At 52.6% G+C, this 18,584-nt stretch overlaps 1 protein-coding gene across 1 annotated transcript; it reads right to left on the reverse strand.

Moving 5' to 3' along the window:
- Window positions 1-8,545: 8,545 nt before the first annotated feature.
- Window positions 8,546-17,920, reverse strand: TIMM50 (translocase of inner mitochondrial membrane 50). The gene is made up of 11 exons (XM_032172957.2): window positions 17,504-17,920; window positions 16,425-16,575; window positions 15,537-15,568; window positions 15,297-15,318; window positions 12,839-12,897; window positions 12,634-12,753; window positions 12,153-12,257; window positions 11,949-12,047; window positions 10,240-10,396; window positions 9,812-9,918; window positions 8,546-8,749 (listed from the first exon to the last, which is right to left on the reverse strand). The coding sequence occupies exons 1-11, from the start codon at window positions 17,918-17,920 to the stop codon at window positions 8,648-8,650; spliced, it is 1,371 nt and encodes a 456-aa protein (XP_032028848.1). The 3' UTR covers window positions 8,546-8,647.
- Between the last annotated feature and the right edge of the window lie 664 nt (window positions 17,921-18,584).

The raw sequence follows: 18,584 nt of genomic DNA on the forward strand, positions 1-18,584 counted from the left end.
CTGCTGGCTTCCAAGCCTTATATCTGAGAGAATGGCCCCGCCCCTTCAGGCAGCTACCCGGCCCCAAGGGACCAAGGGCAGGCGGGGCGGGGGGGCGGTCACAGGGGAAGGGGAGCGTGCAGGAGCAACAGCGAGCTTCCGTCTGTGGTCGTGGGCACGAGCGAGGTCATGAGTGGGTGATCCCGCGACTTTGTGTGTGGCTGGGGTGGGGTGGGGTTGGGGGGCTAAGCCTGTGTGTGAGGTTGTACGTGATTTTAAGATTTTGTGTGTGTGGTATGAACCAGAGCTACCGGAGGGTGCACATGACTTTGTGATTGTGAGTCCACGTGGGACCGTGCGGCTCAGCATATGCCTGGAGTTGTGTGTGATTGACACATTTATGAGGTTGTAAACAATTCTGATTCTGCACGAACACCCGAGTGGGAAACTAGAAGTGTACACGACTTCGTGATTGTGTGACGCTTTGAGATTGTGTGACTGTGAGGATGCTTCTCTGTGCGTGTGTGTTTATGGGAGATCCTGTATAGGCATATAAACCTGTGACTTTGTGCTCTGTGAGGGTGCGATAGAGGCTGTGCAAGGTGGTGAATGGCTGAGGGCGCCTGTGTATGAATGAGACTGGGTTTGAGAGGTCCACGGACGCAGCCGCGTGTGAATACGATGAAGATCCGGAGTTCTTTGTAGACCCCTGTGTGTGCTGGTTTGTGTGAATGAGACTGGGTTTGGGAGGTCCACTGGTGTAGCTGTGTGTGGATACGATGAAGATCCAGGGCTCTTTGTGGACTCCTGTGTGCAGGCGTGTGTGTGTTCCCCCTCCCCAAGACAAAGCCACCCTCCCAAACCCCGCAACGCGGACGCACCAGACGCCGGGGCGAGGAGCTCGGCCTCAAAGGGGGCTCCCAGCTGTATGTAAATGCCGCCATCTGCCGGGCGGCCGAGCCCCTCCCCCTTCGGGCCGCAGCTGGGCTGCCCATTTGGCCTCCGGAAGGTGTGAGGAGCAAATGGGCAGGAAATTCCGTCTTCACATACAGGGACCCGCTCCCCCACCCCAGAAGAATTGCGGGGGGACATCCCGGGCCCTTCAGAAACCCTTTAGTATTCCAGGACCTCAGCAGGAAAAGCCAATTAGGAGCAGATGTCCCAGCCCCTCTGGTCATAATTGCTCCCTGCCAGGCATGGAGCAAAACCCTTGAGCTGGGGTAACTTCTTTGTTTCTCCCCGCAAAGTAAAAAACTTTAGTGCTCAGAGGCTAATAGTTACAGGGAAAAATACAGGTTCAATTTATATGTTTTTTTCCAGAGAAGTAAGACATAGTAACCAACGAAGCATAGCCCAGCAGAGCCAGGCATACAGTAGGCGCTTTTTTTTTTTTTTTTTTTTAGAAGAAGAAGTTTTGCTCTTGTTGCCCAGGCTGGAGGGCTGGAGTGCAATGGTGCGATCTTGGCTCACTGCAACCTCCACCTCGCGGGTTCAAGCGATTCTGCTGCCTCAGCCTCCAGAGTAGCTGGGATTACAGGCACCCGCCACCACACTCGGCTAATTTTTTATATTTTTAGTAGAGACAGGGTTTCACCATGTTGGCCAGGCTGGTCTCGAACTCCTGACCTTCAAGTGGCCCACCCACCTCAGCTTCCCAAATTGCTGGGATTACAAGCGTGAGCCACTAATCCCTGCCCAGTTAATTTTTTAATGAATGAAGACCAGGCTGGGCACAGCGGCTCACGCCTATAATCCCAGTACTTTCCGAGGCTGAGGCAGGGGACTGCTTGAGGCCAGGAATTTGAGACCAGCCTGGGCAACACAGCAAGACACACTTTTCTACAAAAAAAAAGAAAAAAAAAAAGGAAGAAAGGAGAAGAAGGAGGAGGAAGAGGGGGAGAAGGAGAAGGAGAGGGAGAAGGAGAAGGAGAAGAAGGAGAAAAAACCAGCCTAAAGATTCTGACAACAGTGGCGTTTCAGCAAGGCAGGGCCATGGGTCAGATTGGGCAGAACATCCCAGGCTCCTTCTCCCTGTATTTGTCTTTTCCACTCCCTTATTTTTTTAAATTTATTATTATTTTTTGAGATGGAGTTTTATTCTTTCGCCCAAGCTGGAGTGCAGGGGCTCCATCTCCGCTTACTGCAACCTCCGTCTTCCGGTTTCAAGTGATTCTCCTGCCTCAGCCTCCCGAGTAGCTGGGATTACAGGCACGCACCACCATGCCTGGCTAATTTTTGTATTTTTAGTAGAGACAGGGTTTCACCATCTTGGCCAGGCTGGTCTTCAATTCCTGACCTCGTGATCCGCCCGCCTCGGCCTCCCGAAGTGCTGGGATTACAGGCGTGACCCAACGTGCCCGGCTCCACTCCCTTCTTTAATTCCTTTTTCATCATTCAGACTTCTCCTCCACGCAGCACTAGCTAACACTCCCCAGAAGCATCAAGCACCTCCTCTGAGCTCCCACATCCCCCTGTGATTCTTTTATTCTGCCCGACCCCTCTGTCTGTGCCTCCCTCAGCCTTGACCACTCTGGCCTATGAGGTCTTTATTTTTTTTGAGATGGGGTCTCTGTTGCCCAGGTTGCAGTGCAGTGGCATTATCCTAGCTTACTGCAGCCTCGACTTCCCAGGCTTAAATGATCCTCCCACCTCAGCCTCCCAAGTAGCTAGGATTACAGGCATGAGCCACCACACCTGGCTAATTTATTATTTTTTGTAGAGATAGGGTCTCCCTACATTGCCCAGGCTGAACTCCTGGGCAAAAGCAATCCTCCCACCTCAGTCTTCCAAAGTGCTGAGATTACAGGCATAAGCCTCCATGCCTGGCCCTGTGGGGTTTATCTAAGCACAAATCAGACCATTTCCTTCACCTGCATTAGACTCTTCTATAGCTCCCCAGTGCCTTCTAAATATGTAAGCTTCTAAGGCTGACATTTGAGACCCTCCTTCCACATCCCCCCTGCCCAGACAGGTTATGTGGCCCCAAGGAGTAAAGCCAGAACTTGTAAACCAAAGTCATCTGGAGGCAAATTAGGTCTCATATTGGGTTAGGTGAGGGAATAGGCTTCCCATCACAGAATATATTTTAACAGAATTTGGGCAACCAGCTGTGGAAGGAAGCAAATTCCTGCCCTGGATGATCATTGGGGGGAACAGATTGCAGGTCTGAGATATCTCAGAATTTTTTTTTGTTGTTGTTGTTTAGTTTTGGTTTTTGTTTTGTTTTTTTTGAGATGGAGTCTCGCTCTGTCACCTAGGCTGCAGTGCAGTGGCTCGATCTCAGCTCACTGCAACCTCTGCCTCCCGGGTTCAAGCGATTCTCATACCTCAGCCTCCCATTTAGCTAGGATTATGGGCGCCCACCACCACGCCTGGCCTGTTTTGTTTTTTTTCCCCTAGAGATAGAGTCTCACTATGTTACCTAGGTTGGTCTCGAACTCCTGGCCTCAAGTGATGCTCCTGTCTCAGCCTCCTAAAGTGTTGGAATTACAGGTGTGAACCACTGAGCCTGGCTCTAAAATTTTAAAGATCATAAAAATTGCCAGCCTTTGTGAAGGTTTGTGGCAGGCACGATGGCATTTCATGTGGATTTTCTTTTTTTTTTTTTTGAGTCGGAGTCTGGCTCTGTTGCCCAGGCTGGAGTGCAGTGGCGCGATCTCGGCTCACTGCAAGCTCCGCCTCCCGGGTTCACACCATTCTCCTGCCTCAGCCTCTCCAAGTAGCTGGGACTACAGGCGCCCACCACCACGCCTGGTTAATTTTTTTTGTATTTTTAGTAGAGGCGGGGTTTCACAGTGGTCTCGATCCCCTGACCTTGTGATCCGCCTGCCTCGGCCTCCCAAAGTGCTGGGATTACAAGCGTGAAGCACCACGCCCGGCCTTCATGTGGATTTTCTTGTGGTGTGTGGTGTGTGGTGTGTGGTGTGTGGTGTGTGGTGGTGGGGTGTGTGTGTGTGTCATGTCGTGTACTTTAAGGGATTTCTGAGCATCTTTCTGGCTATTCACAACTTTTCTTTATATGTTGACCGCAGTCACCATAGAAGGCCATGCTGGCCAGGCGCAGTGGCTCACGCCTGTAATCCCAGTACTTTGGGAGGCTGAGGCAGGCAGATCACTTGAGGTCAGGAGTTCAAGACCAGCCCGGCCAACACGATGAAACCCCATCTCTACTAAAAATACAAAACTTAGCCGGGTATAGCGGCGGGCGCCTGTAGTCCCAGCTACTGGGGAGACTGAGGCAGAAGAATCGCTTGAACCTGGGAGGTGGAGGTTGCAGTAAGCCAAGATCACACCACTGTACTCCAGCCTGGGCAACTGAGCGAGACTGTCTAAAAAAAAAAAAAAAAAATAGGCCATGCTAAGGTCGCATTTAAGCGAAGGCCTAAAGGAGTAAGTTGTGTAGACTCTAGGGAAAAACACTTCTGGCAGAGCGAACAGCAATTGCAGAGGCCCTGAGGTAAGCACGAGGCCCTGAATGTGCCTTAGGTACACTCAGCTATCCCAGGGCTTCCCTCCTCACTTCATCCCATCTCTGCTCAGATGCGCCTTCCCAAGAGGCCTCCCGACCATCCCATCAGGTCTAAACCACTCCTCGGAATCCCCAGATCACTGCTGCTCCTTGCTATACTTTTTCTATATGCATTTATTACCCTAGAAAGTTATCTGATCATTTGTCTCCTCCGTGAGAACACTGAACATCATCAGCTCATGACAGCAGGGCTTTGGTTTTTTGTTTTTTTTTGAGACAGAGTCTCACTTTATCACCTGGGCTGGAGTGCAGTGTTGCGATCTCGGCTCACTGCAACCTCCGCCTCCTGGGTTCAAGCGATTCTCCTGCCTCAGCCTCCGAGTAGCTGGGATTACAGGCGCCCACCACTACGTCCAGCCACTCTTGTATTTTTAGTAGAGGTGGAGTTTCACCAAGTTGGCCAGGCTGGTCTCGAACTCCTGACCTCGTGATTCGCCCATCTTGGCCTCCCAAAGTGCTGGGATTACAGCCATGAGCCACCGAGCCCGGCCTGAAACCTCATCTCTCTTTAAAAAAAAAAAATGCAAAAAATTAGCTTGGCATGTTGGTATGTGCCTGTAGTCCCAGTTACTTGGGAGGCTGAGGTGGGAGGATCACGACGGCCCAGGAGGTCGAGGCTGCAGTGAGTGGTGACAGAGCCACTGCACTCCAGGGTGGGCAAGAGTGAGACACTGTCTCAAAACCAAACAAAAAGCCAGGCACGGTGGCTCATGCCTGTAATCCCAGCACCTTGGGAGGCCGAGGCAGGCAGATCACGAGGTCAGAAATTCAAGACCAGCCTGACCAACGGGGTGAAACCCCGTCTCTACTAAAAATACAAAAATTAGGCCGGGCGCAGTGGCTCACACCTGTAATCCCCATACTTTGGAAGTCTGAGGCAGGCAGATCGCCTCAGGTCAGGAGTTCGAGACCAGCCTGGCCAACATTGTGAAACCCTGTCTCTACAAAAAATACAAAAACTAGCTGGGTGTGGTGGCACACGCCTGTAATCCCAGCTACTTGGGAGCCTGAGGCAGGAGAATTGCTTGAACCCAGGAGGTGGAGGGTGCAGTGAGCCGAGATCACCCCACTGCACTCCAGCCTGGGCAACAGAGTGAGACTCCATCTCAAAAAAAAAAAAAAAAAAAAAAAAAAAAAGCAGAGGTCCCCTCCCTCAGTCCTGCAGGCAGACTTCCTCAAGCTGGGAAGGACCAAGGATTTTGGGAAATAACTCCACCGGCTTACAGACAGTGCACCCCAGGACAAAGGGTCATGGTGAAAATTTTAATTCTTCTTTGTAGAGGCCTGTGAGGCTTCAAAAAAAACAAAAATCTAGAGTGCAGAGGTTCAGTTTGGTCCACACAGTTCTGAATGCCTATTAATTATCATCACACACACCAGGGAAGGTCATCTTAGAATATTTAATCAGTATTAGCACTAGATGAAGGCTGGAGTAGGAGAGACTGGGACAGTGGGGGGCAATGTGGGGATGGAGGCAGGGCAAGGGAGATAAAGTCAAACTGGTTTTTTGTTTTTTGTTTTTTTTTTTGAGACAGAGTTACTCTGTCGCCCAGGCTGGAGTGCAATGGTGTGATCTCGGCTCACTGCAACCTCCGCCTCCCAGGTTTAATAGATTCTCCTGCCTCAGCCTCCCAAGTAGCTGGGATTACAGGCACCCACCACCATGCCTAACTAATTTATTTGTATTTTTTTAGTAGAGACGGGGTTTCACCATGTTGTCCAGGCTGGTCTCAAACTCCTGACCTCAGGTGATCCAGCCGCCTCGGTCTCCCAAAGTGCTGGGATTACAGGGGTGAGCCACCATGCCCAGCTGTCGCCCAGGCTGGAGTGCAGTGGTGCAATCTCGGCTCACTGCAAGCTCTGCCTCCCCGGTTCACGCCATTCTCCTGCCTCAGCCTCTCTGAGTAGCTGGGACTACAGGCACCCACCACCACGCCCAGCTAATTTTTTGTATTTTTAGTAGAGACGGGGTTTCACCGTGGTCTCAGTCTCCTGACCTCGTGATCCGCCCGCCTTGGCCTCCCAAAGTGCTGGGATTACAAGCGTGAGCCACCGCGCCCGGCCCAGCTAAAATATTTCAATCTGTGAATAACCCATATGGCCTGGTAACAGCAAGCACCTGGGAATATATACATATAACCCGCGTACAGACTGTCCCGTTCACTCCTCACAACCACTCTGCTAACGTACTACCATCACCCCATATTAGAGATAAGGAAACTGAGGCAGAGGTGCCTTGCCTAAGGTTTACACAGTTACCATTTGAGTGCCTACATGGGAGTGCTTCATTTGGTCCCCAAAGCTAGCTTATGAGACAAGAACTTTTTCTTTTTTTTTTTTTTTTCCCAAGAGACAGAGTCTTCCCATGTTGCCCAGGCTGCTCTCCAACTCCTGGCCTCAGGCGATCCTCCCACCTCAGCCTCCTGAAGTGTTGCGATAACACGCATGAGCCACTGTGCCTGCCCAGTTATTATTTTATAAATGTAGAAACCGAGGCACTGAGAGGTAAAGTAACTTGCACAGGATCACAAGCCAGCTGAGAAGTGGTAGAGCTTGGATTTGAACTTACACGATCTGGAACTCATACTCTTAATACACAGTGGCACTGACGATACAGGAGACACATGTGGCTATTTAATTAAAAGTAGCTGGGCAGAGTGGCTCACTCCTGTAATCCCAGCACTTGGGGAGGCCAAGGCAGGAAGATTGTTTGAGCCCAAGAGTTCCAACTGTGCTCCAGCCTGGGTGACAGAGCGAGACCCTGTCTCTGAAAAAAAAAAATCTTAAGTTTTTTGGTTTTTTTTTTTTTTTGAGACAGGGTCTTGCTCTGTCGCCCAGGCTAGAATGTAGTGGCACAATCACAGCTCATCACAGCCATGCACAGCCTCCTGTGCTCAAGGGATTCCTCCCACCTCAGCCTCTCACATAGCTGGGACTACAGGTGCACACAACCTTGCTGGGCTCATTATTTTGTATTTTTTTTTAGAGACAGGATTTCACCATGTTGCCCAGGCTGGTCTCCTACTCCTGGATTCAAGCAATTCTCCTGCCTCAGCCTCCCGAGTAGCTGGGATTACAGGCATGCTCCACCACGCCCGGCTAATTTTGTATTTTTAGTAGAGACGGGGTTTCTCCACGTTGAGGCTGGTCTCGAACTCCTGACCTCAGGTGATCCGCCTGCCTCAGCCTCCCAAAGTGCTGGGATTACAGGCGTGAGCCACCGCGCCCAGCTAGGAGCCAACATTTTAAAATCGGGAGATTTAATATAAAAACCCCTATTTTAGCTGGGCACGGTAGCTCACACCTATAATCCTAGCGCTTTGGGAGGCCAAAGCAGGAACACTGCTTGAGACTAGGAGTTTGAGACCAGCTTGGGCAGCAAGACCCCATTTCTACAAAAAAAAAATTTGTTTAAATTAGCACGCACCTGTAGTCCCCAAGAGGGTATTGAGGAGGCTGAGGCAGGAGGGTCACTTGGAGATCACTTGAGCCCAGGTGGTCAAGGCTGTAGTGAGCTAAGATCACATCACTGCACTCCAGCCTGGGCAACAGTGAGACCCTGTCTCAAAAAAAAAAAAAAAAAAATTCCCAAGTTCTTGCTTCTTTTGAACAACTGGCGTGTCAAGCAACTCCAGGCCCCCTTTACCCCAGGGCCACACTGGCTGGAGCCAACCAGCAGCTGGCCTGTTGAGAGGGGTGACCTCTGGTCCACCAGAGCTCCTGTGGGCCCACAACACATTCTCTCCACAGTAGCCTGGCAGCTACCTATCTTTAAAGCCAAGTGCCATCCTCTCTTCCCTTCTCCACACATGGGGAGTCTGTGGTCAGAGGGAGATGTATTTTTTACAGATCACACAACACACAGGAAGACACAGCGAGGGTTTTTAGATTCCGAGACCAGGGTGAAAAATCCGCTCTGATCCAACACAGCACCCCCACTGTGCTTGGCAGCCGATCAGCCACTGTGGGACGATGACCCAAGAGTCCCAGACCTCACCCCGATGCCCCCATCTGGAGACTCTCGGGACACAGCAGGTGTGGCGTCTGGGATGTACTTTATTGGACAAGTGGTGGCCCAAGTCTTGATCTGGAAGCACTGGGGCCCTGGACCCAGGCACTGAGTTTGAGGAGGCCCAGAGTTCAGGGCTGTTTGGAGCGAGGCCACAAGCGGCTGGTGAGGGAGCCGAGGAAGAGGTTCTGCTTGTTGGACTTGGAGAGCTCAGCCAGGCGCTGCTGCTCCTCCTGGGGTTGAGGGACAGATGGAGGAGAGGGTCAGCGTAAGGTGGACAGAGCCTCCTCCTAGATGCCCAGGTCCCCAGGCCTCAGCCCAGGGACCACCTTTCCTTCTGACTTCTGCCAAGTCCAGACCCCTTTCCCCAAACCATGGGGCCCCCAGTCCAGACACAAGGACCCCAGTCCCCCCACCCCAGACACTAGGAAGAGCCAGCTCTGAGCCGCAGGAGCCTAGGCTTCAACGTTTGGGGGACGACAGACTCCAATACTAGGCACTCGAGGTATTCAGGCCTGAACTGCAGTAGGTTCTCAGGCCCCAGACTGTCATAATCTCCTTCCCCAGATCCCAGGGACCCCTCCACTGAGCCTGAGATCCTATCCCAGACCCTGTTACCCCAAGGTGTATGCTGGTGAGATCCCAGGTCCAAACCCCATGGCCTTCCTCACCAGACTGCATCATCCTGCCCCTGGGCCCCCTGAGCCCCATGACCCCTGTCTGGATGCAGGGGTAGGGGGTTCCCTGGGGGGGTCCCCAGGCCCAAATCTCTAGGGACTTGTTCTCTGGGCACTCAGGGGCTCCCAACTCTAGGAACCTAACCTAGAATCTGGTGAACCTCAGCCTAGACCCCTGGGAATCTTACCCAGACGCGATCCATACTCTCAGTCCCACTTCCAAATTACCAGGGTCCCACCAAGACTATCACAACTCTCCCCACAGCCTTGGGCCACGTCCCCAGGGAGCCTCTTTCCAGACCTGATCTAAAACCCACAGTCCACCTCCACAAGCTGCCCCCAGACCTACTCAAGACCATCAAGGGTCTCCCAGTCCAAGCTCAAATCCTCTCCTGTCTCCTGTTCTCAGAGCAGGCTTCAGAAACAATGCATCCCCTCATTCTGGCAGCCCTACAGGACAGACTATGTTATATCCCCCTGGTTACAGAGACTGAGGCAGAGAGGAGGTATCTGCTCAGGGTCACACAGCCAAGCCAGGAGTGTGGAGATGGACTGCCCCGGGCTCCTCCTTCAGGAGCCTCAGAGCCGATGCTCCACTCTGGGCATCTAAGCACCGACCTGCTCTAGCCGGCTTTGCCGCTGTTTGAAAGCCGCCAGCGGGTCATCCTCCAGGGCGTAGTGCTCCAGCACGGTTCGCACGTCCTCCACACCATTCAGTGCAATGGCTGTGGGCACAACAGGGGGTGGTCAGCCAGGCTTCTAAAGGCCAGAGGGAGGCAGGGCCCATGAGGGGAACGTCCCACACTGGGGCAGGGGGGCGGTCAGTGCTACCTGGAATGCTTCTAAACGCTCTGAAAGGGCTTCCCGGAACATCCCCAAGTATCCCCCAAACATTCCATGAACATCCTAAGAAGCTCCTAAAGACTCCAAGGTGCTCAGGCACCTCTTGCACCTCAGTCACCCAGCCATGAATCATGCATTTATTCTTCCTCTTCAGAGTCCACGGCTCTGGGGTCAGAGGCCAAGGGATCAGGGGTCAGCCTTACTCTTGAGGAAGGCAGACAGATCCAACAAGACCCGGTCATCAGAGTTGCCGTCCCAGGGCCGCAGGGCGACACCGTTATAGGGCTGCAGGCGGAAGGCTTCCTTCTTGCAGTCCACGACTACTACTCGAGCTGGGTCCCGATTCAGACATGAAATATCCTGGAAGTGAGTGACAGGTCAGGGCAACATCTGTGCCCAACTCTCCCTCCATCAAGAAGACCCAAAACACACAAAACATACATAAACAGCATCACACATACTGGGATCACAATGGCAGGGCCTCTCAAAGACCGGCTATGGATGATGGCATCGACTCCCACAGAGGGCCAGGCATGGTGGCTCACGCCTGTAATCCCAGCACTTTGGGAGGCCAAGGCAGGTGGATCACCTGAGGTCAGGAGTTCAAGACCAGCCTGGCCAAAATGGTGAAACCCCGTATCTACTAAATACAAAAAATGGCCGGGTGCGGTGGCTCATGCCCGTAATCCCAGAATTTTGGGAGGCCAAGGTGGGCAGATTGCCTGAGCTCAGGAGTTCAAAACCAGCCTGGGCAACAGGGCGAAACTCTGTCTCTACTAAAAATACAAAAAATTAGCCGGGTGTGGTGGTGTGTGCCTGTAGTCCCAGCTACTCGGGAGGCTGAGGAAAGAGAATCGCTTGAACCTGGGATGGGGAGGTTGCAGTGAGCCAAGATCGCACCACTGCACTCCAGCCTAGGCAACAGAGCGAGACTCCGTCTCACAAAATAAATAAATAGATAAAAATAAAAATAAAAATTAGCCAGGCATGGTGGTGTGCACCTATAGGCCCAGGTACTCAGGAGGCTGAGGTGGGAGGATCGCTTGAGCCCAGAAGGTTGAGACTGCAGTAAGCCATGTTCATACCACTGCACTCCAGCCTGGGTGAAAGGGCAAAACCCTGTCTCAGAAACAAAAAACAAAACAACCCCCAGGATATTGGGGAGCTAATCACATAGACTCCTAGACCCAGGGCCTAGCACACAGAGAGGCGATTAGGAAGTTCCCTGGAGAGGGAGGCGGCCACTCTCCTGTTTAACCCCTGCCCAGGTGACTGTGGTATGTTGCAGGTTTAAGAACCTCTCACTCAAGTAAACAGGTACAGACAGATCTGCAGCCACATCCAGGGAACCACACAGACAGGCACCCAGGCACAGACCCTTCAAGACCCTCAATCACAGCCCATGTATTTCGGAATTTCCAAGAACAACACAGACCCCCCTACCCCGACAGGACACAGACAGAAACCCAACAGACACACAGACACTTGGAGCCAGATCCACAGAGGCCCATTCACAGATCCAGACTCCTGAATATATCACTGGCCACAGTAACAGACCCCAGGTCAAACAAACTCCAACAGTCTCATATGTACAATTATAAGCAAACCTTCCCAGAAACACTAAGTTACAGACACAGCAAGATAAAACCAGCTTCTACATCCTTACCACTCACCCCCAACTGTCTTCTTTAGAGAGACCCCATTTCCCCCCACTCCCACACCCAGATTCCAGGGAACAAAGAAGGGTGCAGATGTCTGGCCAAGGCTAGAGGCAGGCATGTGCCTGCCAGCAGGAATCGAATCTGTGCAGAACCATAACTCAGGTGAGGCTAGGGTCAGAGCTGGGCCCTCCTTCCCTCAGGTGGTGCCAACCCCACCAAATCCCAGAGGCCCACCCGTGAACCCATGGCACCTTAACATGGTGTCCATCCATGTATCTCGTGGCGTCCCGGAATAGGCGGTAGGAGATGAAGCCGTGGGGGTCCACACTATCAATGAGTGGAAACGCAGTCTGGGGGTGGGAAGGGAGCGAGAAAAGGTCAGGCTGAGCCCTAGTCCTCCAGATCTCTACGCCTCCCGCCACACCAACATTCCCTCCCCTGCCCCAGAGCCTCACCATGCCAGTCTCTGATGTAAAGATGACAATTTCATATAAAGGGGCAAGCTGCTGGAACAAGGTCTCGATGCCTGGGCGCTTCTTAAACCTCCAGCCAGTGGCCAGCTGGGAAGACAGTGAGGACAGTGAAACACCAAGACCCAGAGGCCCTCAGAGTCCCCAAGAGGACAAAGATCCAGCCTGGGGGATTCCCAGAACAGAGTTCTCTCCCTCTGTCTTTGTGGCTCTTGGAGGTCAAGAAGTACATGGCCTGTGACTGAGGGTCTGGCTTTGTGGCACTTATAGCGTGCCTGGACACACCTACACCACCCTACAGAGTGGGTGTTAGCATGACTGCCTTCTCCCAGCTGAAGAAAGCGAGGCAATGACAGGTGACATCTCCTCCCCAAGATCACATAGTACAGCCAGGGCTGAAAGTCCACCTCATCACAACCCCACTGCCCAGGTCTATCCCCAACCCGCTGCCTTTCCCGGGACACACCGACCACTCAGGATGCAAGAGGACGCCGGTGAGCTCCAAAACGAGCGTGTAGGGTGGCTGGTAGTACGGCTCTTGCAGAGGGTCTGGGAGAAGGCAAGGGCTGGTGGGCTCGATGATCATCTGTGGGAGAGGGACAGGATGGGGGCGCTCAGACAAGGAGGCCAGGGCTGGAGACATGGGGACTGAACCCAGGGCTTCTGCTCACCTGTCTATAATCTTTGAAATATTTGTATGTCCGGCGCAACTGCTGTACCAGAATTGGATCTAGGAGAACACCAGGCACAAAGAGATTCCACAATAAGCTGCTGCTCAACCTCCCAGACAAACCAGGGGTTTCTTATCTACCAGATACAAACAGGTCTGCATACCTACCTGGTTTGAACCAACTCATTTCTAGGTCCCAAGATAGAAGGCAATGGCATACCGCCAGATAGGAACACAGATTTATTTACCTGCCTTATTTTAAGCTGATACTTATATCCACATACTACCCCAAGTATGAAACAGAATGCTTATTACATTGGCCCACTTAAAACCCACATACAAGGCCGGGCGTGGTGGCTCACGCCTGTAGTCCCAGCACTTTGGGAGGCCGAGGCAGACGGATCACAAGGTCAGATCAAGACCATCCTGGCCAACATGGTGAAATCCTGTCTCTACTAAAATATTTAAAAAAAAAAAAAAAAAAAATTAGCCAGGCATGGTGGCATGTGCCTGTAGTTCCAGCTACTTGGGAGGCTGAGGCAAAAGAATCACTTGAACCCGGGAGGTGGAGGTTGCAGCGAGCCAAGATTGCACCACTGCACTCCAGCCTGGAAACAGAGTAAGACTCTGTCTCAAAAAAAAAAAAAAAAAAAAAAACCCACATACACATAAATCTGCTGACATTACGCCAGTGTATACATACTTTTTTAATAGAGACAGGGTCTTGCTCTGTTGACCGGGCTGGTCTTGAACTCCTGGGCTCAAGTGATCCTCCCGCCTTGGCCTCCCAAAGTGTTGGGATTACAGGCGTGAGCCACCACACCTAATTTATGCCAGTGTATTTTGCCCACTTTGAATCACTAGGCTTCCAGATCTGCCCACTTTAATCCAGTGTGCTGAATCTAAACCACAATGAATATATAAACACGTCTCTATACCATAAAACAGTGGTTCAGAACTAGGAACAATTTTGTCTATCTGCCTACCCCTGGGAAAATGGCGATGCCGGGAGATATAATTGATTATCGCAATACTGGCATCTAGTAGGCAGATGCCCAGGATGCTGCAAAAATCCTTCAATGCACAGGGCAGTCCTCTATAAGAATTATCTGGTCCAAAGTGTCAATAGGGCCAAGGGTGAAAAACCCTGGTTTAAGTGAATATATTGACTCCAGTTTACTTTCTCATTTTAACTTATTTTTTTTTAGAGGTGGAGACTCACTCTGTCATCCAGGCTAGAGTGCAGTGGCGGCCTCACAGCTCACTGCAGCCTGTAACTCCCAGGCTCAAGTGATCCTCCCACCTCAGCCTCCTGAGTAGCTGGGACCACAGGCACAGGCCACCACTCCCGGCTAATGAATCCAGTATAAAACAGTAAACTTACATGGCTACCTACTTTAATACAGTATTTTTGGTGCAATACATGGGCCTGCCTCTTAAAAAAAACACAATATATTGGGCCGGGAGTGGTGGCTCATGCCTGTAATCCCAGCACTTTGGGAGGCTGAGGCGAGTGACCACCTGAGGTCAGGAGTTTGAGACCAGCCTGACCAACATGGTGAAACCCTGTCTCTACTAAAACTATAAAAATTAGCTGAGTGTGGTGGTGTGCGCCTGTACTCCCAGCTACTCGGGAGGCTGAGGCACGAGAAATGCTTGAACCCAGGAGGTGGACGTTGCAGTGAGCCAAAATTGCACCACTGCACTCCAGCCTGGGCAACAACAGAGCAAGACTATGTCTCAAAAAAAAAAAAAAAAAAAAAACCACTCACAATATGGAAACCAGTTAGGCTAGTAAACATATACACTTTAAAACTGCAGATTTACCTGCCCAATTTAAATCAGCATATTGATTTGTTGAAGCCAGCATGATTCTACAACTGCCCAGTTTGAAACAATCAATGTATTAACATGACTGTTTGCAAACGTCCCCCAGCATAAACAGGTGGCTTTCTGGACCCACCAATTTCATTTTTCTCCTAGGAAGAGCCAGATGTGACAGGATTGACAACTACTCTCTACTATCCAATTTGTCATATACTTCACCACCAGAAGCTGGTTAACCAGAAGGGGAGAGAGGAAGGCGGTATTGTTTTGAAAATGAGCCTAATGGGGTAGGGGCTTGAGGGGGATGGGGAAGGAGTTGGGAACTGCAGATGCTTGGTTTAAGGCACAGGAACCCATGTGTCTGGAGATAGGCCACCCTGTGTCCCCAAGCCCTACCACCCAAGGCTCCCCTCCCCCATCTGTCTCTGACCATCTGCTCAGGGCTGAGGGGCCAGGGAAGTGGGCTTGGGCTTTGTAATGTCCCTCTCCACAAAGCCATCCAGCTGCTGGCTCCCCCACCTCCCCAGTGGAAAGGAGGAGGGGCCGGAGACACCAGATGGGGAGAGAGACATCCTTACAAATGACAGAGTTGAGAGGGTCAGGGACTCCAGAATCTGTGCCTGTTTACTCACCATTGTCGAACTCATCAGGAATCTGGGAAGTAGAGAGAAAAATGGAAGGTTTAGGATGTCAGAGGCAGAACCCCATCACATACAGAAAAGGAATCTCCAGGACCCCAAGAGGAATAGGCAAAGGTCACTGGGAAAGAAAGTCTCACTCCAGACCAGCAATGTGCCTGAACAGACCAAAGGGGACCCCTCTCACCCACAGACTAGGACTCCTGGCAAGGCCTCGGTCTCTTTCCCCCTCACCTTGGCACCATTTTCGTCCACCGGGTTGTTTCCTGCAAGGGAGACCAGGATGAATATGAGGAATTGGGGCCCAGTCCCCTGGGTCCTGAGGGAGGAGTGGGATAAGGGGCCTGGACTCCTGGACCTGAGGAAAGAGAGTTAGAGGCACAGCCTCCTGGATTCAAGCCCGGAGGAATCTGGGAGCCAAGATTCCCAGGTCTTTGAGAGAAATGGGGCTGGGCTGGGTCTCTTGGGTCTGTGGAATCTTTTTTTTTTTTTTTTTTTTTGAGACGTAGTCTCACTCTGTCTCCCAGGCTGGAGTGCAGTGGCACGATCTCAGCTCACTGCAAGCTCCGCCTCCCGGGTTCACGCCATTCTCCTGCCTCAGCCTCCTGAGTAGATGGGACTACAGGCGCCCACCACCACGCCCGGCTAATTTGTTTTCTATTTTTAGTAGAGACGGGGTTTCACCATGTTAGCCAGGATGGTCTCAATCTCCTGACCTTGTGATCCACCCGCCTCGGCCTCCCAAAGTGCTGGGATTACAGGCGTGAATCACCGTGCCCGGCCGGGTCTGTGGGATTTAAAGTAACTAGTGGGAAGGCTGGATTTTTGGCTGCTGAGGAATGACAAAGTTTAGGAAGCTGATTCAGGCCTATCCTTCCCCATCTTCCCCTCTTTCCTGTATCCTGGCACAGGAACCAACTAGAAAGACTAGAACCTTAAGGAGTGGAAGGGAGAAGAAAGAAGACTTCCCTGGTTTTCAAGGTAGGTGTTCTATTTGGTTCTATTGAGGAAGGAGCCAGGAAATGAAGATGAGAGACGCTGGTAGTGGGTAAGAGTGGGAGGTTCCACAGTGGACTAGAGAGGCCAAGGAACAAAATTGGGGGACAGGGATATGTTCCTCACCAAAGATATAGACGACGCTCACAGTCCCACCAGCTCCAAGCAGCCCAGCAAGCCAGAGCGCAACTTTTTTGGCATAGCTGGGACCCTGTGAGCCCGGCTGCTGCTGTGGCCCTTGTGCCTTAGTGCTCCCGCGGTTCCCGATCTCTGCGGCCTGCAGTTGAGAAAGGGGAGGTCAGCCAAGACAGAAGAGAGGTCAGGATGGTCCCAACCCTCCAGTCCAAGAAGAATCAAGTTCAGGAGCCAAGAGGCAGACACCCACAGAGCCCTGGACATCTGTGTCCCTGGAGGAGCAGTCAGGAAGTGGGGCCGCTCAGAGGGTCAAAACCAGACTGTCCGGCACCAGGATGCCAGGAGTTTTAAAAGCTAACAGGCCAGATGCACAGGATCTTGAAGGCAACAGGACTGGAGGGTCTGCAGCCCAGAAAAGCAAAGCACGGAGAATAAGGGATGGGAGGGCCTAAACACTGGGATGAGAGGGAACGGAGGGCACAAGCGGTGGGGGAAGGGGGACAGACAGGACCGGGAGTTACGACATCCGGCTGCTTGGGGCTAAAGGTAGCAGAGTTATAGGGTAAGGGATGGGAGCGGAGGCGGGGAAGGGCAATCACTTGTCTGGGGCTTGGGGAACTAAGGCACAGAAGTGATATACTTGGAGGTCATTATGGCTGGGTCTCTGTCAACACGGAGGCAAGTCGAATTGGAAACCCAAACGTCTACCTCACCACCACCAACGCCACAGAGAAAATAACTCCCATGGCCAGACTGGGACTCGAGCGTCCCAGACCCCTCCTGCTCAAGTATCACCTGACTGGTCACTGAAATTGGGAACGGTAACCCCCTCCTCCTCCGGCACCCACGTGGGTGGGACGTGGGGTCTAAGGACACACCGAGATTCCCAGCCTTCAGCCTAGGGGAGCAAGTGGTGTCCACCCAGGAGGCTGGGAAGGGCCCCGAAATGCAAGCGGCGTTTCATTCAGCACCCTGAGGTGAGGCGTCCCGGAACCCCCAAGGGGCGGCGATATGTCCGTAACTCCAGGTAAGGGACCCCACATTCAGAGCGCCACTCTCGTTCCGCTCACCTGATCTGGGGCCCGGGGGGGCGGCGTCGCCAACCTCGTGCACAGTCCCCGCGAGCCAAGCCGGAGCCCACTCCACAAGCGCGACACCACCGGTGCCGAGGCCGCCATCTTGCGCTGACGCCACGCGGCCCCGCCCATTCGCTCCCTCTTCGCCCGCCTGTGGCCGGAGCTACAGCCAATGGAAGCGCGGGGGAGGGGCGGGCGGACGGAAGCCCGAGAGAGACCAAAGGCATCGGGCGGATTGCCGCAGGCGCGTTTGCCTCTGACCAGTCTCCTGGCTGGCCCTGGGGACGCCAACTGGGATCCAAAGTCATCTGGACCACGCCCCCTTGGGCCTTGCAGAGCGCCACCGCCCCTGCAAAGGACGCAGCGAAGGAAGGGATCACACTTATTGCCCAGAGATAAAGCTGAGGCCATAATGAAGGGAGTCAGTGGCTGCCTGATTTGTCAAAAAAAAAAATAGTCACGAGTCAGGTCGCTTGTCTTACCGTGTAAGGCAATCGGCCCTCACCTCCCAATTGTCAGAAATAGACAGAGGCCCAGAAAACGACCTGAAAAGCCAGCCCCCGAAAACTCTTCTGGCCAGGCGCGGTGGCTGACACCTGTAATCCCAGCGCTTCGGGAGGCCGAGGCAGGAGGATCGCTTGAGGCCAGGAGTTTGAGACCACCCTGGGTAACATAGCAAGACTGCCTTCTCTATTTTTAAAATTAATAATAGGCCGGGCGCAGTGGCTCATGCCTGTAATCCCAGCACTTTGGGAGGCTGAGGCAGGCGGATCACCTGAGGTCAGGAGTTTTGAGACCAGCCTGGCCAACATGGCGAAACCCCGTCTCTACTAAAAAAACAAAACAAAACAAAAAAACTTAGCCAGGCATGATGGCGCGCGCCTGTAGTCCCACCTACTGGGGAGGCTGAGGCAGGAGAATCGCTTGAACCCGGGAGGCCGAGGTTGCAGTGAGCCTAGATCGTGCCACTGCACTCCAGCCTGGGCGACAGAGGGAGACTCCGTCTCAAAAAAATAATGAATAGGCCGGGCGCGGTGGCTCACGCTTGTAATCCCAGCACTTTGGGAGGCCGAGG

This window comes from Hylobates moloch, unplaced genomic scaffold, assembly GCF_009828535.3.
Source record: "Hylobates moloch isolate HMO894 unplaced genomic scaffold, HMol_V3 SCAFFOLD_13, whole genome shotgun sequence".
NCBI lineage: Eukaryota > Metazoa > Chordata > Mammalia > Primates > Hylobatidae > Hylobates > Hylobates moloch.

What these genes read in the sequence shown, in the direction of transcription:
- TIMM50 (XM_032172957.2), bottom strand. Translation starts at nt 17,920, where the DNA reads ATGGCCTCAGCTTTATCTCTGGGCAATAAGTGTGATCCCTTCCTTCGC. An exon ending in TCTTGCATCCTGAGTGGTCG is followed by an intron (nt 12,258 to 12,633) that starts GTGTGTCCCGGG and finishes CTGTCTTCCCAG; the next exon opens with CTGGCCACTGGCTGGAGGTT. An exon ending in TGGATGGACACCATGTTAAG is followed by an intron (nt 10,397 to 11,948) that starts GTGCCATGGGTT and finishes ACTCACTTCCAG; the next exon opens with GATATTTCATGTCTGAATCG.